The following is a 21,629-nucleotide window of genomic DNA, read 5'->3' as shown; positions in this document are numbered from 1 at the left end:
ACAGCTGACTGAAGCACAGTTGGTCCAAAATTCATAGCTGTAAAGTTTCTTTTAAAAACAAATGGATCATATTTTATATGCTAGCCATCTTGTCCTGCTTCTATCTGCTGTGGCTCATCAACATCGCAATGCTCACCTTCTCCATGATGATCCAAATTTTCTACTAAAAATCCATTAAAACTAATTAGGCAAGAACACTTTGACTTGAATAGTTTCTTATAAATTGGCAAATTGGCAAATTAAGTTTTTAAAGAAATGTAATGCTGCCAACATGAGGAGGAAAACTTTTTAAAATGATCTGTAGTTTATTATCATAATTTTTAAGAGACTGGTTGTTTGAAAGGTGGGTGTTTGACAGGCAGCATGGTAGTGCAGTTGTTAGCATTGTCACCTCAAAGCAAGAGGGTTTCTGATTTGAAACCCAGGGTGGGGGAGAGTTTGCATGTTCTCTGAGTCTGCATGGGTTTTCTCTGGGTACTCCGGCTTCCTCCCACAGTCCAAAGACATGCAGGTTAATTGATAACTCTAAACTGGCCGTAGGTATGAATGTGAGTGTGAATGGTTGTCTGTCTCTATGTGTCAGCCCTGCAACAGTCTGGCGACCTGTCCAGGGTGTACCCTGCCTCGCGTCCAATTACAGCGGGGATAGCCTCCAGCCCCCCTTCCCCCCAGTAATAGAACTACTGACTAAAACTTTTGTGAAACCCAATCAAAATGTCTACATTTATGTTAAAGCCACAACAATCAATTTTTGGCCAGTAGAGGGCAGCAGCAACTCCAAAACAAGCTGCCAGACGCACAGCGCTGCCACACAATCATAGTCAGTCAGTAATTGAAAAATCTATTCACTTCAAATCAATTTAAGAAAGCACCACAGTGGTGAAACCTCTGTCTCCATTTCTTTGATCCTTTTCAGAGTACGCCCTGCCTTTAGCTGTTGTTCAATACTTACCTCCGTTTTCACCGTCTCATGGCCACGAGTCCCAGCGTCACCCAGCCGTCCAACAGCACCATGGCGGAGTCCCAGCAGCCTGAACAGCCAATCAGCATGCAGCAAGAAGGAGAGGCCAACCACGCTGCCGTTACCTGTCAACCAACCAGCGCAGAGCAACAAGCCCCGCCCACGACGTCACACCCTGCTGATGCCAAACAAACGGAGGAAATGGAACACCTGACAGTAATCAGTGACAATACGGAGACCAGTAAGTCCACCTGTCCTGTACCCTGACATTTCTTCTTCTTCTTCTACTTCTTCTTCTTCTTCTTCTTCTTCTTCTTCTTCTTCTTCAAAACAGTAGGCTACAGCAGAAAACAATCAGTGGTGGAAACAAGGTACTTATTGTTAAGTATTGTACTGTGCAGTTTTGAGGTACTTGATGTTTGCTTGAATATTTTGATTGTACACTTCTTTATACCTTTGCTCCACAACATCTCAGAGAAGAGTGTTGCAATTTGTATTCTACTCTACTACATGTATTAGGTAGCTTTAGTTACTTTTAAGCTTCAGATGAGTAATATCCTATATAATCAACAAATGAAATACCTATTTACACAATATATAATGCATTGTAAACTATGGTTCTAAAGTGATTAAAGTCTGCTTTACTTTGTTGATACAACATAAAATATGGCATATGTGGAGCACTTTAACTTAAGAATACAAACAACATATCATAAAGATTTCTACATAAAGCTTCTACTTATTGCACGTACCCAATATACAATACACAACCTATTTCATGTATAAAAGTAACACCAGAACCAATTTACAGATGCCAACAAATCATTCTGATCCTTCTTTTTTTGTCTTTGTTTAGTAAAATATCAATAAAATAGCACTTCACTGTTCAACATGTATACTGTGATGTAGAGACTGTTGATCCACAGTGGGATCAGTAGTACTATCTTCTTCACAACAAATGGAGGGACGTTATTGGTGTTAACATTAGATCTTTTGGATTTATCATTTCTACTTCTGATTTTCATAATGTATAAAAACTGATGAATATACACTTTTGGTAGATTTTGGCTTGCCTCTCTGGAAAAGATCAAAACCAGTATTTTCTTTTTCTGTCTCTCAATACTGTCTGACTTCCTGACTATGGTTCTCAGTTCGGAACCCACTGGTTCCTTCTAGCGACGTGAATCTTTAGAAGGACAAATACATACGTATATTTGTTTTGTTTTTTACTTACCCACTCCTTCCTGCTAACAACTTCACTTCCAGGTAATGGCATCGGTCCTGTGATGGTGGACACGTCTCCCACAGTGTCCTCTGTGTCGCCCAAGCTTCATGCTAAGCCTGGTGGCCATGCTAACGGCCGGCCTGGTTTGGGCAGTCGGTCTGGCTCGTTGGCGGCGGGCTCCCCCAGGCCGTCGCTCACCCGCCAGCCCAGCGCCATCACAGAGGCCACTGTGGATGGGTCCAAGCCGAGAGATTACCTGCTCCTGGCCATCCTGTCCTGCTTCTGCCCACTGTGGCCCATCAACATTGTAGCCCTAACCTTCTCCGTGATGGTATGACTTTAGACTTTCTTTTGTTTAGACATCCTAACAAAGACTAATTAGACAACGAAACAACAAAATTCTCCAGTGAATAGCCTGTTTTCTAAAAAGAATGGTTTTATTCTACCAGTTTGAAGCAGCAATTCATTTTTGAAAGAACTGTGATGCTACCTGAATTGTGTTTTTATTAGAAGAATGAGGTTTTTGATGAATTTATCCTTCTCATTTTTTAACAGACAGGTTGTTGAAAAGAGAAAAATAATAACTTATACTACTAATGCCAAAACTGCTGTGGATAAAAATACAGATACAAACTTGTGAGGGATCCAATCAAAATGTCTCAGTTTAGGTTAAAGCCAATTGAGTTTTGGTCATTGGAGGTCCAAAAACAAGCTGCCAGACACTGTCCTGCCTCTTTATCTTTTTGTAAAGATGTTTTCAGTCTGGCAGTGTGGCTACTTTCTCACTAGATTTAGTGCCTTTTCAGATCCTCTTAGCAACTTTTTTTCTAAAAAGCAGCTAGCAACAAATTTTACAACTTCATGAGACCATTGGGGAAAAGAAAAAAATACATTTAAATATATTAGATTATGATTAATTCCCATGCATGCTCAGAATAATCACAGTCCCTGGCTCTTCTGCAAATGCAAAGTCTCTCCTGCTGTACACAGGCAGGCAGTCTCTCCCTCGCTACAGCGGACACAACCACAAAGCTTTATGATTATGAGATGACATCATCTGGTGACCTTACGTGACTTTTGGAGCAATGCCAGCTACTTTAATGGGAAAAGAGTTGGCAACACTGATGACTTGGAGAGATATGAATTTGCCCAACTATGTGCTTGGCTCTAGGCAGTTGCCAGGCAACCAGCGGAGGAAATGGCGAATGGTCATTTTTACACTTTAGTTTTTGTTTGGATCAAACAAACAATATAAACATGTTAATTAGTGAGCTTAGAGGTGCTGGTAACCATTTGACAGAGCCAGGCTAGTGGTTTTTCCCTTATTTCCAGACTCTAGGCTGCTGGCTGTAGCCCTATATTTAACAGACACACATAAGACTGGTATTAATCAACTCTTCGTCAGATCAATCAGTGACGTTTCACGGCACAATGGATTCCTTTGGAAATAAATTCACTTTGATCTTTTGTGTTGAATTCCTTTGAGTGACACCAGTGTTGCCAACTTAGCGAATTTCTCGCTCAATGTAGTGACTTTTAATACTCTGTTAGAGACTTTATTTCTAAAAAGGAGACTAGTGAGTGGTGAGTTTCTGTGGTTACGCTGACAATCTCACTCTCTGGATTGGAAGTGCCACAACTTTAATGCCATTCAAGGATTTTTCTATTGAATCTAATTCAGGGAAGTAAGGCTGCCATTAATGGCAATGATATCACCAGTATGCAAATAAACGTATGACATCATATGGCTACTTTTAAGCCCAGTTCAGACAAAGATTGGCAACGAGATTAAACTGTTTTAGAAGGTCGCCATCTGAGCTCGACTCAGGCCGGCTGATGGTGTCACCTGTAACTCAGCTGGTCAGATCACTGGCAGCTGGTTTTAGAACATAAAGCTTGTCACCTGTTTCTACAGCCAACTTGCTTGTAGTGAAGTGCACTGGTCAAGTTAAAATGAATGCAGAGAGCATGTTCGCTTGCTGCAGCAGGTACTCTGTCTCTGCTAAGCCCTGTTTACGTCCTCACAGTGTACCGGTGACGGACGGTGGGTCGCTGCTGCTGCTTGCTGTATGTGCTTATTCTCCCACATACACATTCTCATTGACTGATTAATTGCCGCTGGATATTTATATTATTGTGGTGTATTTATTATGAATACAGTTCATCTGATGCTTGTTTTGTTTCTGTTTTTCACTGTTTCATCTCTGCTACAAATGCAACTGTAGCCAGTATCTCACTGTCACTGTCCTCACTCATATTTTAAGAAACTACAAATTATATTCAGCCACAAAATAAGCCTGAAAAGCTGGAAATCAGAAGGAAGGTAAAAAGAGTTGTTGCATAGAGATACACCATCTCATCTACCTGCATTTGTGTGACCTGGCAGGTTTTTAGAAAGTTGCAGAACAGCACATTGCAAGTAGTTGCATGTTTCAACTTGTCTCGTTGTGAATCATGGGTCTGAACTGGGCTTTAGCAACTTTTGAAGCTAGTTCTATCTACTTTCATTGAAAGAGAGTTGACAAAACTGGATGACACACAAATTTGTGCCACTGACTTACAGCAAACACTTGACAGTTCTGATCTTTGAGGGAACAGGAGTCCAGAGCAAAGGAAGCTATCGTGGCTTATAAGCTGTGTTACGACCATCAGTTTTCACATTCCTCCATGAGTCAATAAAACAAGGGCTAACTAGTTTTCTCCATTGACTGTATATAAAAATGGACACCGTGTTTCCACTTACCCCCACTGTAGAGAAGTGAAGCTAAAATTTCCCGTATATGGTCGCTGCCATCTTGCTCTGGTGACATATTTCGGAGCCAGAGTCTATGCAGTAGCAATCTCTGCGGTATCAAGTTTCCCGCCCATTCACCCTTCCAACCAATCTCAAGCAGTGCCACTGAATCCAAACCCACCGACTGGCTCACACAGTTGTCAATCATCTTGTGAAATCCCTATTTTATTGCATTAAATACCTAATTAAAACCAAACTTCTCAGAAAAATGAACACTTGAACAAACAGCAGCGTAAAAACAATTACCTTAAATGACGGAAACCATCTTTGGGAAAAATTTATTTGATGTGTACATTAAGTTTTAGTTTGGCTAATGTCCCATCCACTAACATGGAGGGTGGGCTTTATGACCTATACTGCAGCCAGCCCCCAGGAGGCGATAGAGATGTTCTGGGTTCAGTTTTTGGGAGCTGTCATGTCATCTATCTTTACATACTGTACATATACATTTACATATACAGTGTTTTGCTTAGCTCTGAAAGCTGTTGTGACTGACTAGCTCTAGCATGTTCCCAGCTGGCTGGTGGGTAAGCCTTTAGTTAGCAACCAAATTACAAATGCTGATTACTATTTATAGTAACATGATTTTTTAAAATGATCACAGTGGAGGTTTATTTCAAGATGATGGATAAATAAAAAAAATGTGATAACCAACAAACGTACTGTTACAACACACTTATGGTTTTATGAGGAAACTGTTTTCTGTGGTAGGCTTATTCTGCAAATACAAACATTGCTTTACAAGTTCATTGAGTTTTAGTTTATATCAGATCTTTTCCACTGTTTTTACTGTTCAGTCCCGAAACAGTCTACAGCAGGGCAATGTGGATGGAGCTCGCCGTTTGGGCCGTAATGCCATGGTTCTGTCTGTCGTCTCCATCTTGGGAGGGATAGCCATCATCACCGCAGCCATCATCCTCAACTGGGGATGTAAGTAACATTTGGATTTTAATACCTTAGGACAGATTTTCCTTTGCACCTCTCCCTCAAGACTTATATTCCATATCAGCTTGTTACAGCTCTTCATTGAGGCTATATGATGTTTACACAGTAAAATATTTAAACCAAGGACAAATATTATGGATTTCTTTTGAAACACTTTTGACATTTTGCCCCCAGATTCGGTCTGACAGATTGAGCAGGGCTGTAATGATCTGCCAGTGCACTGAAGTGGCTCCAGGGACTTCAGACTCCTTTTTAAAATGGATCTGTCACAGTTAGCTATCTCTTATTTAGTCATTCATGTGGTCTGAGAGAACAAAGGCTGTTTACTGAATATAAATACTTCTACTTTAATAGAAGCAGCTAAAATGTCCTCAGCTCTAAATTTTTTTATATTCAGAATACTTCAGAACTCACATATGATTTGACAAAGGAGACAGAATGCTGACTGATCCACATCAGATGTGCAGAAAAAGTACACAATAATATACGTAAGTGTTTTAACTAGGGTTTAGCTGAGTAATCAGATGAAATGAGTATCCAGTACAGATTATGTACTTTTTACGAGTACGACTATGATGGAAACTAATCTGAAGCTTCATTCTGAGATTGCTCTGTAAATAGTTTTCTATTATAGTAACATCATAATTTAGAGTAGCAACTTCTGGATAGCGCCCCATCAACCCTTTTCACTTTAGGCCACACACACTTCCAATTCAAACTCCGCCCATTCCCAGTACAGATATGAGCACTGATAATGTAGTTGGCTGAACAAATACAGATACAGATAAAGGTGTACTCCTTCATTCCCAATTTTTGCAAAAGACCATGAGATGCAGTAGAAAGCCTACAAAATCTAGAATGTGGACCTTTGAGGTTAAATTATTTTGTCACACATTCCGTTTCTAAGGTCAAGAATGAACGCCCATGCTTAAATGTAAGATTAGGCAAAAATCTGGGATCACAGTGCTCTGAACCACATTTGAAAATGGCATTTAAATCTGGAAAACCAGCATGCTGTGTGTCAGATTTTTCTTGGTTATATGAAGCAATTTTTCTGTTTCTTTTCCCTTTGTTTTAATAGTGGTGAATTTCAGCATGGTTCACAGTGACTGCAGCTCAAATTGCATTGTCTCTGCAAGGGCCTTAAGTTACATTCCACCACTGCACCTCTAAGGCCCTCCAAGACGTAGAAGCCCACAGTTCAAATAAACACAAGAAGTTTGTGCTCTAGAGAAAGGATCAACACTCAGTGAAAAACCTAAGCCCTATGATAAGCTAATATGGCAAGGCTTAACTATACAAACCAATGAGCAGTGATAACAAACATGTCTTTGGGGTCATCGGGTGGGAACCTCCTTTCACCACTGTTTCGTCTAGTTGGTCCCACGACACCTCCAGGAGGCTAGACAGTGATCTCTAGTGTCCCAGAGACACTCCCCTAATGCCAGGTCTCACTGCTCCCCTCCCCGCACCAACCCAAGAACCTCCTTTACCTTACTTACACATGGCTTTCTCAGCCCAAACAGCACTGCCACCTTCAACCAAATCCAGGCTCCGTACATGCGAGCTCCAGGTAGAAGCAGTGCTAATACTACCTTTCCTAGCACATTCACCATACTCTATTTCACACGCTACATAGCATAACTCCAATATAAGCTAAAGTTAAAGGAGATAAATAAACTTACAGGATCAGCAAAAACACTCACCTTAAAGCATGGTCTCAAACAAAAGGGATTCAAATAGGCCACTCCCACACTTAAATAACCTTCCTCTTCCTGGATTTCTCCTGACAGGAAGTGGATCTCTCCACTTGTTCTCAAGGAGTTATGTGCCCTGCTTAGTAGTTCCCCCTGCTGGCCCCCAACTGACATTATTTCTTCTCTTATAGATAAACTGGCTACATTTAATTGCTTCATCTGACATTTCCCTCACTGTCTTCCTCAAACTCTGTCCCCACACTCCGAGTTCCCCCAGGAGCGAGACAGCTGATCTTGCTATGAATCCCCTACACACCACTTCCACTGGACAAATCCTAGTTTTCCATCCTCGCTGCTCAGCTTCTGCTCCTAAGTCTGCATATCTAAGCTTTATTCTTTCATAGGCTTCTTCCACTGAGTCTTCCCAATGAACTGTCAGCTCAGTGAAATAAACTATCCGTTGACTCACTGACCACAACACTAAGTCAGGCCTCTGCCTGGTACAAACTATTTCCTGGGGAACAACAAGCTTTCCCCCTAAATCTACTTGCATTTCCCAATCACAAGCACCTTCTAGGCGGCCACACCCTTGCCTCTTCACTAACTTATACCTTCTGTATTTCTCTCCCTCACGGACAAACTGAATTACTAAACTCCTATCCTTAACACCTTCTGAATTCACCTGTCTTCGTTTCCCTTCAATGCCTGCAGCTAAACATTTCAACACCTGGTTATGTCGCCATGTATATCGGCCTTGTGACAAGCTAACTTTACAGCCTGACAAAATATGCTTTAAGGTGGCAGTACCTGAACACAATGGGCATGATGGGTCCTCCTTTACCCACAGTTTTAGGTTCTGGGGGGTTGGTAACACATCGTATGTAGCCCCTACCAGGAATCTAATACGATTCTCTTCCAAACTCCACAGGTCCCTCCAACTAAGCTTCCTCTTCTCTACACTTTCCCAATTCAACCACTGTCCCTGTTTAGCCTGGGCCACTACCTTTGCACCCCTTAACATCTCTTCCTGTCTACGTATCTGTTCTACAACCAGCTTTCTTTTATCTTTGAGACCTGCTTTATTCCATACTGGTTTACCTGAGCCAAGCTCCAGGCCTCCCCGGCCAAACTGAACATTACCTACAATCTCTGCATGCCTAAGAGCTGCCTCTGCCTCCTGAACTGCCGATCGTGGGTTCCACTTCCTCCCCTTGGTTGGATTTGGGACCATACTCCTAACTACCACATCCTTACTCCCAGATAACAAGAGCTCTGTCCTGACCTTGGTACATTTAAATTCCTCTGTTAAACTAGATACTGGCAGCTGAAGTATCCCTTTTCCATACAATGCAACACTACTTAGGCACCTAGGAGCACCCAACCACTTCCTAATATAGGAGCTAACCGACCTTTCAATTCTCTCCACTACGGATATTGGAATTTCATAAATTGACAATGGCCACATTAACCTAGGATATAGCCCAAATTGCAAACACCACAACTTCAACTTTCCTGGAAGTTCTGATTTATCTATTCTATCCAATCCTTCTGCCGCATCTTTCCTAAATTTCACCACCTGTTCCTCATCATTCAACTCCACATTGTACCACCTACCTAAGCTCTTTACTGACTTTTCCCTAATTGTTGGGATTTCCCCATCATCTATGACAAACTTCCTATCACTTAACTTCTCTGTACGTATCGAGATGCTTCTAGATTTACTAGGCTTGATCTTCATGCTGGCCCACTTGAGGTTCTTATTTACCTTCTCTAGTAGCCTCTTTGTACATGGTATTGTTGTGGTCACCAGTGTCATGTCATCCATGTAAGCCCTAACTAGTGGAAAATGCAACCCGTTCTGTCGTCTCTCCCCACCTACCACCCACTTAGAAGCCCTGATGATTACTTCCATTGCCATAGTAAATGCTAACGGAGAAATTGTACACCCTGCCATGATGCCTATTTCTAGCCTCTGCCAACCTGTTGTGAAACCTGCTGTACTTAGACACAACCTAATATCCTGAAAGTATGCTTTCACTAAGTTAACAACTACCTGTGGCACTCTGAAGTAGTCAAATGCACTCCAAATGAGGCTATGCGGTACTTATACTTTGTTTTCTCTCTGTTTCCAGTGATATTAAAATGATTAAAATCCTCCAGGATGGCAACACTGACTTGACAACATGACACCGTTTTTTCTCAACTCCCTGAAGCACTATCGTTCTCAAGCGCCTGCACCGGATGAAAAACAAAAATCTATTCCTGTTCTTTGCTGTTGTTTCTTGCTGCACGACGAGCATGGTCTGCCTGACGCTCTACCTCCGACACAACCAACACTCCCCAACCCGACGCCCTGTTTGGATATTGATTAGGAGAAAAGGATGGATCACACAACACTCATTTCATTCTGTGGTAACAGCTTATCTCCTCATCAGACCACTTTCTCCCATCGATGAACACGTGTTGTCGTGGAAATGCACATCGGTCTGTATGGAAATGGGATTATTCTGACCTCTGAATGAGTCTACATGCAACAAGTTTAGTGATGGTGCAAACTTTTCACTTTTTGATGCCAAATAATTAGAAACGTGGTGTTTAGCTGAACTGAAACTGGGACAAGTTGCTGCTGATAGTTCAGCAGGAACCTAAAGATGAACTGTCAGAGTCTTTGTACTGCAAGAGTGACTTGAGTTTCATCACCCAACTGTTCCTGTTGGTGTTTATGGTGCACATACATAAAGATGGACACACTCATGATGCTGCTGCTGCTGCTGCTGCTGCTGCTGCTGCATGGTGATCAGAGAGCTCAAGTTCTGACATCACTTTCTGTTTGTTCTACTAGATTGTATAACTTAATACTCATTCACGGTTCTTTCCTTTTTCTGTTAACTTTCCATATTCTCAGACAAGTCAGCTCCAATACAGCAGCTGATATTAGAAAGTGATTTGTAATTAAGTCAAACAATGATTACTCGAGCACAGAGAAAACTACAGATCCCATGAAAATGTTTTTACTTACGTCATTGTAGCTTGGTTTAAACCATATTCAATAAACTCATCAGCTGCTCTTCCAAAATTCAGTTTGCTAGCTGTAACCATCTCTTCAGCCTTGACATTTAGCCAGCAAGCACCCAGGGCTTATGGAAAATGTTTATTAAAGGTCACTAAAAAAAAAAAAAAAAAAAAAAAATTAAATTAACCCCAACATTAGATTGCTTTTCAAAAAAAAATACTGTCCTCATCAACATTTAGAGCACTCCAAACAACATGCTCTTGAGATTGACCCTGTTCCAAGGTTGGATCTTTAGTTATTATAACTGTTACAAATGTCAATGGGATTTTAAATGGGGTTTCACTTCAGCGCGTTGTAACCCCTCAGTCATGGGACATAAAAGAGAACTATTACAATGATATTACACTGTTGAGTTAAAGATATGACAGTTAAATCACAAAATTTCCAATTCTAGTTCAGCTAGGAAGTCTTCACTCCTCTCCTGACTATCTTAAAATGAGATAAAAATGATTGGAATGATTTACCATCTTTAACTATAATTTGCGTTTGAGCTGAGCTGCGGTTGTTGAGATGTCTGAGTGCAGTTCATGGCCTGTAACTGAGTCTGTCTGGTTTAAACATATTAAATTATTCCCTCTGACCACAGTAGTAGGATATGAAGTGATGGGCAAAGATCTGAGTTCCTCTTCCACCACTGGCTGTGGAAAATCCAGCGTATTTTCATGTTATAATTTTTGAAGTATACTTCTGTCATTTTTACAGTATGAACACAGCACATAATCAAAACCTGCGTAGCAGTAGCACTGGGAACACAGCTTCATTGGTAATATCAATACTTAAATCATCAATCTGCCCATCATTAATATGAAGGTCTGTGATTAAGCAGCACAATTTATAGGTTTTTTATGGCATTTGATCATTTAACAAGCCTAACATCTGTGTTTTTTCTTGTTGAAGTAACCTTATGGGCCATAAACATGTCCTGGGACATATTAAATTATAAAAATAACTCACTGGAACAAATAGTTTTTAGTGGCTGGGTGTCTGGCTGATGAACAGCTTGATTTTTACACAGTAAACCATAACCATAGAGCTCATCTCGTCCTTGTGAAGTCAGTGTTTTCTCAGCTTTCAGAGCCTCAGTGTGAGGCTGTGCCAAACACCAGGGTGTGAGCCAACCTGCACAAAAACAGCTTTCTCTTTTTGTTTAAATGTGTGTGCTACTAGGGCTTTGTGGACAGATTGTTTCGGGGGAAATTTTAAGGAAATAAGCTGTTGTTATGGAAGTAAATCATCTCTTATAACCTGTGCATGTTTACAGTATTTATTACAGAATGATTTTACATAAAACGGTAGCCTCATTTAGCAGGAGAGCTAATTGAGTAGCAGTTTGTAAATAAATAATATGATAAATTATAGTATGTGCGCCTGTTAAAGCCATCCCCCTTTTTCTCTTTTTCATGGAGATGTAACTGACCAACAAATAACTTGCGGCCAAAAATACACATGGGTGTTTTTATAGAGGACATTGCTGCTGTGAAAATAAAGCTCCACTCAAAGGGACAAAGCAGTGACATGACGGTGTCTGGAGGTGAGGTCAGGTGAGGTCAGGCTCAGAGGTGGGAAAGGAAGTACCACTCTCACCTTCACTCCGCCTCAACCCACTCCTTTACTGTATGTAGCATGCCTGTTTACTAATCACATTATGCAAAACAATGGTCCCAGCTCGATGTCAGTATGAATGCTAGCTTCCCTGAGTTTTGCTATGGTTGTATAGTTGTACACGGTTTTGTATGGACTTTGCTTGCGCTACCTCTCAGAGTTGCCTACAGTGTTCTATCAACTGCGCCTCACATTGTTCCACTTTGATGATTTTAACTGACTGTTCAATATCTTGTGCTATTGTTTGTATTTTCCTCTATTGTGTTTCTATCAGAGATTTTTCACAAACTAACATTCTAATTATGATATTAATGTTCAGGGTTCCCACAAATCTTTACAGTTATCTCGAATTCAACCGGTACAAGTTCTGTAAATAGTAAACTTCTATAATATACTTACAATACATATATTTACACGCAAAGATCAGTTCCAAGGAAGATTTTTGGTTTTCAGCAGAGACAAATGTATCCTCATAAATCGGTTCATATGATATCTTACGAAAATATACACACAACGGTTTGTGTGATATCTTACGAATTAGTGCCCCAGGGATGACGATAGGTACAGTACTTAACCTTAAGTTATGTACTTAACGTGAAGTAATGTGGTTTAGGTTTAGGAAAAAACATGGTGAGGATGTACCTTAAAATAACTCTAAATTCAGTTGATTTCACACAGTTTCAAACACCGGCCTCCTGGGGTAAAGTCCTGGAAAGTCCTGCGTATTGTGACCCATCCACCAACCCAACGTGCCTCCTTACATGGACTAATTCCTTCTTTCTCCCCTCAGCGCAAAGGTCACGTGATCACAACCTTCCCAGTTCCATGGGTTATGCACGAATTACTGGGTTATGACTACGGGAGATACGTACGAATTGTGGTGCATTACTTTTTGTAGGTATACTTATGAACAGTGCATTAGAACAGCCTGCAGAGAATTATCTTTGATAATAAGTATATAATGATGATAATAATAAATAACTACCTTTCATATGAAACTCAAACTAGCGTTTGAATGTGGGAGATCATTAAATATTAAATCTGTAACGACATTTTCATAACAGCTCCCCACCAACCCACGCTCAATGAACACTCCCCAAAAAACACAAAGTAAAACATGTCCTGGAGAGGAAAAAAAGACTTAACCTGTGCATACAAATAAAGAAGTTACCACTTGGATTTTATGCAGTTATGTTTTAATTTTGGACAGAAATATGTGCATATACATGGGATTTTTGCCTACTGAATGAATGTGTAACGAATGTTATCTTTACACCTTTTATACATGTTAAAATGTTTGATTTTCTGTTAAAAGCTCATAATTTACTATTGATGTGAGAGTATAACTTGATCAATTGTGTTCACTAAACGCAAGGATTTTTTTTTTTTTTTTTTAATTTCCAGGGCACCTTTGAGCCTCCTTAAAAATGGATCAAAATAAAGAGATGGAGCTGTATGAGCGGTAAAAAATAAGATGCATTTGATAGATATACTTAAGTCCAGTGAAGGCCCAAGATAAGCCCAGTATCATTTCAAAGTGTATAGTAGACCAGTAAATATAGCGTAATAGAGAAAATAGTGGACACTGTAAGCATGAGTAGACTGTCAGCCAAATTCATTATGTCCTTCTCTTGATATTGATTGCTATCTCCTGACACGAACTCTTTTTGTGCCTGTGCATGCCTTAAATTGACTGCTTTATGAAGCATACAGAATGAGAATGGGTGTACACAAATACATTTATCAACGACATTGTTGATCTTGATTACTGATGTTGAGTATTTGAACATGTTTGAAGGGAATAAATCCCAGTTAAATATGACCTCCGCCCAGTCTGCAGGCTCATGAATCGATCTGTGGGTAAACAGGCCTACTGTATATTTTCTAGATGTGACACATGTACAATGTTGGAAGTACTCCAGGGGAGATTAAATTCACCTGTTGGTACAGTTACAGGCTTCACTTACACTGATACAGGATTCCCCTGATATATATCACAGTCCTGGATACAAATTTCAAGGAAACTGATAATTGCTTTCACTCACAGGGTTGTAAAATTTACTATGGGAGAATGTTGAAAATAAGACTCACCACTGACCAGTGGTGAAGTGAAAATACTAATACCACATTACAAGAATACTCCACTGCAATTAAAATTCCTGCATTCTAAACACAAACTGTCCTGTGAGAACCATGTATCTCTAAAGAGCCAATTTTTCACAGTGTCAGAAAAACAACCCTGTTTTCAGCTTTGTGACGATGCATTTTGCAGCTGATCCAAGAGGGTTTTTAAAGAGTTTATTTATCTTAAGAACTAGGCAAATTTTCCCAACACATAAAGGAACACCTCATCCTTCAGTTTATCACAAACATTCATCATCAACACATCTGTAGATAAATGGTTTTCATAAGACAGGAAAGGGATGAAAAACTGTAACCTCACTAAAGCTGTCAGACAAATGGAATGGAGCAAAAGTGCAATGTTTACCTCAAATATGCAGAGGACTAGGAGTATAAAGTAGCATAAAATATAAGTAAGAAGTAAAAGTACCTCATTTTAGTACTTAAGTACAATAGTGATGTAAGCTACTTAGTTACTCCGCCACAGCCGCTGACTGAGAAAGTCAACAGGATTATCTTCTGGAAACTAGTGACAATGGTGTGTCACTTTTGATTTTCCATAATTTTGGTTGACTTAAACATAACTTTTCTTTGTTGCGTTTTTTGTTACTTTACACATTTACATCCACCTCACACCTTTTATTTTCTCCTTGAAGTTGCTGAGAAGGTTTCCTACCTTGAGTTCATATTTCAACATTCCTCCCGTAATGAATTTTAGTTACCAAAATATCTCAGTTCTGCAAGATGTTCTGTCCTGGCCCCGCCGTTCACTAGAAAGTCTGTACCAGAGGTTATTATGTCAAGACAGCTAGCTGCCAATTGCTTTTTCATTTACTTAGTATTATCCCCAATGCATACCTCAGGGGAAAATCAAGACATAATTCATAGCCATGCTGGTTACATGACCCTATAAATGCTAATGTTGGTTGGTTGGTCCACCTCTTTGGCCTGGACTGAAATATCTCAACAGCTATTGAATGGATTGCTGTTAAATTTGTTTCAGACATTCATGTGTCCCAGAGGATGAATCCTACTGATTTTGGTGATCCCCTGAATTTTACTCTAGTGTCACGGTGAGGCTGACATTTTTGGCTTTTCGTGAAACATCTCAACAAATACTGGATGGATTGTGATAACTTTGGTGATCCTCTGACTTTTCATCCAGCACCATCATCAGGTCAACATTTTGATGTGTTCAATACTTTGGGTTATGACCAAATAACCAATGACATTCCCATCAGTATTAGTTGGACTTTGTGTTTATTGCTAATTAGCCAATGTTAGCATGTTAACACGCTAAACTAACATGAGTTGCATTTGGAAATACTTACTTCACGTTCCAGAATGCACTCTGGTACAAACTGGGCCACTGGTAAATTCAGAGCGCTGTTGGAACACACCGTTTAGATATTAAGAAATCCACACTGTCGGAGTGGCAGAGCGAACTCTGGGTACTCTGTCTCACGGAGCAGCAAAGCACTGACCGGAGTGAATGTGTAATTAACTTAACCATTTATTAATTCATGTAGAAAACGAACGCTCTGTTACTTTACACAACAGCGCCCTCATTTTACTGTAGCTTGTCAGGTAGGATTTACGAATGCATCCATGCTGAACATATTCAGTTCAATTCAATTTTATTTATAAAGCCCAATATCACAAATCACAATTTGCCTCACAGGGCTTTAGCGCATACAACATCCCTTTGTCCTTTGGACCCTCACAGATAAGGAAACCCCCCCCCCCCAAAAAACCCTTTAATGGGGGAAAATGGTAGAAACCTCAGGAAGAGCAACTGATGAGGGATCCCTCTTCCAAGACGGACAGACGTGCAATAGATGACGTACAGAACAGATCAACATGATAAATTTACAGTAATCCATATGACAAATTGAGACATGAAGAGAGACGGAGACAGAGAGAGATGCAGGACAGACGGTAATGACAGTAGCTTACAACAACATTAATCTAAGTAATGATATTATAAAAATAATTACAGCTACTGTGGTACAATATGTTGAAAGTATATATTAATATATGATAGTATATGTATGTGACAATAATCGTATGTGTATAATAACGGTATGACTCATAATAACAGCAGCAGCAGGAGGCATCTGGCAGGACCACGGCAGCAGCACAACCACGTTACACTATCCAGGCGCCGCTGCAATACAAGGTAACCTGCCAGACAGTGGAGCACAAAGGCTCTGGAGAAGTTAGAAACATGCAGTAGAGCCAAGTTAGCGAGATGCAGTAACAGGACATGAGTGTTAGCAAAGGAGAGTGAGAGAAGGAGAGAAGGAGCTTGGTGTATTATAGGGGATCCTCCGGCAGACTAGGCCTAAGTCAGCCTAACTAGGGGCTGGTCCAAAACAAGCCTGAGCCAGCCCTAACTATAAGCTTTATCAAAGAGGAAAGTCTTAAGTCCAGTCTTAAATGTGGAGACGGTGTCTGCCTCCCTGATCGAAACAGGATTCCACAGGAGAGGAGCCTGATAGCTGAAGGCTCTGGCTCCTGATCTACTTTTGGAGACTTTAGGGACCACGAGTAAACCTGCATTCTCAGAGCACAGTGTTCTGGTGGGATAATAGGGCACTATGAGCTCTCTAAGCAAGACCATTTAGAGCTTTGTAAGTGAATTCAATTCTGGGTTTTGTTTTTGCTTTTACTATGCAGGACAGTCTAAGTGTGAAGGGGGGAGAGAGAGGGGATGAAATGCAACAAAGGGCTGCAGGCTGTAATCGAGCCTCTGGCTGCTTTGTTTTCCCACTGTACTGGCTACTCTATTGAAATATTGTATTTAAATGTTGGTTTAACCCTGGCAAACATTTGTCAGTGTCTGTGAGGCTATAAGCTCTTGATTTACCACACTTCTCTAACCTTAAAAATCAAAGCATACTACTGTTATAACTGAAATCTTTTTTTTTTTTTTTTTTTTACCAGTTTATTAAGAATGCTGATGAAGAAGCTATGAACACTCTGTATCTGTACATAATGCAGGACCTCCAGCCAATCAGCAATAAGTGTTCTCTGAGGCCAAAAATACAAAGTATAATTTGGATTCAGACGTGCTTTGTATGACAGAATCCCTCCAAAACTGCCAAAGACTTTGCTGCAATCCAATTGAAGCATTTAAAACAAATGTTTAAGGGTTCTTTTAGTATCCACAAAGACTGAAACAACCTAAAATGTGACAGATAAAGTTATTTACACAGAACATAAACTGCTGTTTTAAGAGTATATCTGAAGAGTGTTAGAAATAAGGGTTGCATCAGTCACACACAGTATACACCCACTGTTAATGGTGGATATATTAAGATCAATGAAATATAATTAGTGCCATATTCATAGTAGCAGGTCTATAGAAAATCTTAAAAGAACAATACAATGCAGAAAACTTAATAATAGTATTCAGTGTGCAAAAGTAATCATCACAAAACCCTCTTTCACAGCCTAGAAAAACTCTTTCAGCCAGCAGGAAATGTTTTTATTTTTTTAAACGTCATGCACATGCTTTTATTTTGCAGTTTTGTTTCTTTTTAATGTGACATGAAGACATTAAAGAGAGAGAAAAAGACTTAGCCATAGACTGAGACATAATGAGGGTGTGGGCTTCATTTCTTTTTACACCCTGTTTCTAGGACGAGAGGTTGTCACGGCAACTGTCGGCAAGGGAGCAGGAGAGGCAGCCGGGGATGCTGGGACGGGGCAGATTGGTCTGATTCCTCACTGTTAATAAAAGATCTCTCTTTCTTTCAGTGTGTGTGTGTGTGTGTGTGTGTGCTTCATTTGAATTTTAGATTCTTATAAATTATTAAGAGACCTCACCGCTGAGGCTACAAGAGGAGATGAGAGATGGAGAGAGGGAAGACAAGGAGGGCGAGATGGAGAGGAGGGAAGGGAAGAAGGAGAAGAAGCTGCAGGATGAAAGGATGGATACTGAAAGAGTAGAAGCAGAGTGACAGAGTGTTTGCATTATAATGTGTGTGGGTGTAGACTTAGATGGATGGAGGTGGAGGTGTCTCTGGGTGGCTGCAGGAAAAGCAATCAGACACAGAGAAAGAAAAGATGAGATGAGATGGAGGTTGCGGGGGGTAGTGTCATAATGCAGCTGAGGGTGGTGAGATGGAGCAGCAGGGGTGGAGGAGGAGGAGGAGGAGGAGGAGGAGGAGGAGGCGGTGGTGAAGACAATAATAACAAAGGAAAGGGAGATGCAAAATTGATTTTGTTCAGATTGAAACCGGCAGTGAACATATCTACTGACAAGTACTGTGTGTGTATCAAAGCCTGATATATCTTCTTCCTCTGTGCCATAGAGCTCCATTGTCATCCAGATACTATTAAAAGCCCATCATGGTTGCATACAGCACAACTGAATACCACATTCAAAGATGGCGTCCCATTTAATCCTGTCACAGTTGTTCACAGTGCGCATACGCCAAAAAAGCCATAAAACTACTGGGAAATACAGACAGCAAAAGATGTAGGGAATCAGTTGCTTTTTGGGGGCCACAATGTGAGATAAATTCAGTTTCTGTTGTTATGTTTTCTCATTCATATGAGTATCCTTGCCAAGACAGACAGCAGCATAAGTTACAGACAAGTCAAAAAGTATGTTAATATATGCTCTAAAAAAAAATGAAAAAAATGAAAAAATGGAGACCAGCTAAAATACAGTGGTCTAAAGGAACGAATGTGTCATTTATATATACATACAAATGGACAAACCAGAACAGACAAACCAAACACTGGCTCTAGATAGGACCATTCACGATTCGTGTCAGCCACAGTAGTGCTCCTTGGCACGTGGGAGATGTTTCAGTTCTGCAACCTCACTGCAAGATGTGAATAAATCCCACATACTAGACCAGTGACAGTCAACTTAAGGCCCCAACAGGGTGCCAGGTGGCCCTCCGATTACTTCCTAATTCACAATGAAAATAAATTGATTCACACAGGAAATTTCTTTGTAATTTGAATGTAAATAATGTGCCAGAGTGCATAGGAAAAGCATCAAAATAGAGTTTGTTTGGAAATGTGTGAACTTGTACTTGCTGCATAGTGAGGACCATGTATTTTAGCAACAGACTGAGGATATTTTAAGAAAGTTAGGACATTTTGGCCACACCTCACTTCTTCAAAGACCTTTTTGAATGTAAGACTTGGTTTTGAGGTTCAGGGTGCAATAAGGTTAAGTTAGGTCAGGGTTAAAACGCAGATCTCTGAAAAGAGAGGCTCTCGGGGACTGGTAGTATGGGAATACTTAGAAATGTCCTTTTAAGAGTCCCGATAGCAGTTGGAAGAGCCCCATGAACATTTGGGTGCATTCAGAGTGCAATAAGGTTTAAGTTAGGGTTAGGGTTAGGGTAACAATTGGGGTTAAGCGTTTAATTGTGATGGTTAAGGTTAGGGTAAGGGGAATGAGTAGGGTCCTCATAGAGACAGAAGTACAAGGATGTATGTGTGTGTGTGTGCTGCCCGCTGTGACAAGTAATGAGTGTGATGACTCCCTCTGTTCTTTTTGTCAGTGTAAAAGTGACTGAGTGCCAACAACAACAAAAACGTGAAACAAGAAGGAGGAGGAAGAGGTGCAGGATAACGAGGAAGAGTAGGAGGGTGTGGGAGGAGGAGGAGCTGAAGGAAGAGGAAGAGAAGGGGGGGGGGGGTCAAATGAGAAAAAAAAAATCACAGTTGATGAAAACTTGTTTTTCATGGAAAAGGTCACTGTGGAACATTTAACCCTGCAGGTTTGACATTTGTAGAAGGGGTGGGTGGGAAGTAAATAATCACTGTGTGAGACTCAGATTCTTTTTTCCCCATTTAACAGGAGAACGTTTTATTTCTGACAAATAAAATAAGAGGGTAACAGATAGCAACGGGACCAGTTCAGAGGAACAATGCTAAGGCCAAATTTTTGTTTCCAGTTGGACCATGGGTGCAGGTGAGTCAGAAGCCACATAGAGTTGCAGAAGATGGGAGTTTTAACTGTGTAATGTCCCCAAGTGAATCCAGAGGTTGAGGAAAGTAACAATATATAAATAAATAAATCCAAGGAAAAGCATCAAAACAAGCAAAAACGTAAGAACAGAATAAGGATTTTTTTAATATGTAAGATACTAGACATTTGGTTCAATTTAAAAAATAATCATGCAAACTAATCATTCTTTGTTGTGCTTACTTTATTTATCTCAGACAATCAGTTTCCTAAATTCTACCGTGTAAACACAAATGTTCAGTTAACTCACACTAACCTTATTTACTTAAGTTACTAACACTTAGAAAGAACAAGTTCATAACACTGGTCATTTTTAAGTAGCAACAGTTTCGCAATTTAGTATACACAAAAAAAACACACACAAAATTTTAATTCAAGCTTAACAATTAGATATAAAGTACAACACAACTTTATTATATATACTACATATATATGTGTGTGCACATATATATGTATATATATATATATATATATATATATATATTTGCTTACCCTTGTCAAAATTTTTTTTTGTAAAATCAACTTGTGAGATTTGACAGTGTATGCTCAGACTCATCCTTTGCCCTAAATGTAAGGTATTTTCATTCAAACAGCCATCAACAGAGTGGTTCAGGAATGAGCCCTAAAGCCTGGGAATGAGTTAGCATTTTAGCACTCCCGCTTCCCTTGTCTCAGAGTCAGTGGATTGTTTAAATGCGTTTCAGGTCAGATGCCTGAAATGAGGTCTGTGGTTCATACAAGCTTCATATATGAAGTCCTTCACTCAGTCACATTCATGACAAATTAGGGAGGTCAGGTAAAATTTCTGTGGGTCACACCACATGTAGGGGTGAGGGGTGGGGGGCAGTGCCGCCACTACAGGCATCATGTGTTGTGCCTAGGGCACCAGTGCTGTAGGGAGCCCCAAAACAGCCAAATATTATCATCATCAATCATAATCATAATCATACGTATTGTATTACCTCTCCCAGTTATGGTCCTTTCAGACACTACACAGTTTGAGCTGTGCTGCTGCTGGTTCAGCGTACACAGCACAAAGGGGGCGTGAGCTCATCCAGCAGTGCACTTGAGCTTTTAGGTTAAATTGCAGTCATAAATACAGTCAGTTTTTTGCACAACAAAGCATTTGTGCTTAGGGCACCCAAATGGGTAGCAGCAACTCTGGATAAGATAGTGGATATGTTGGCAAGGGCGGCTTTCAAGGAAGGAAATA

General features: G+C 40.3%; 1 protein-coding gene across 3 annotated transcripts in view; it reads left to right on the top strand.

The window, feature by feature from the left end:
- LOC125879637 (trafficking regulator of GLUT4 1) overlaps window positions 1-10,810 on the top strand; it is a 28,733-nt gene extending 17,923 nt beyond the window's left edge. For all 3 annotated transcript variants that reach the window (XM_049561605.1, XM_049561606.1, XM_049561604.1), the window contains 4 exons: window positions 917-1,202; window positions 2,228-2,517; window positions 5,778-5,910; window positions 9,755-10,810. In XM_049561605.1, coding sequence (XP_049417562.1) covers window positions 971-1,202; window positions 2,228-2,517; window positions 5,778-5,910; window positions 9,755-9,768 — 669 coding nt within the window. In that variant the 5' untranslated portion in view covers window positions 917-970 and the 3' untranslated portion in view covers window positions 9,769-10,810. The remainder of the gene's footprint in view (window positions 1-916; window positions 1,203-2,227; window positions 2,518-5,777; window positions 5,911-9,754) is intronic.
- Window positions 10,811-21,629: the final 10,819 nt, after the last annotated feature.

This window comes from Epinephelus fuscoguttatus, linkage group LG19 (assembly GCF_011397635.1).
Source record: "Epinephelus fuscoguttatus linkage group LG19, E.fuscoguttatus.final_Chr_v1".
NCBI lineage: Eukaryota > Metazoa > Chordata > Actinopteri > Perciformes > Serranidae > Epinephelus > Epinephelus fuscoguttatus.
The sequence above is the reverse complement of the archived record's forward strand: the minus strand, read 5'-3'. Positions and strand labels throughout refer to the sequence as shown.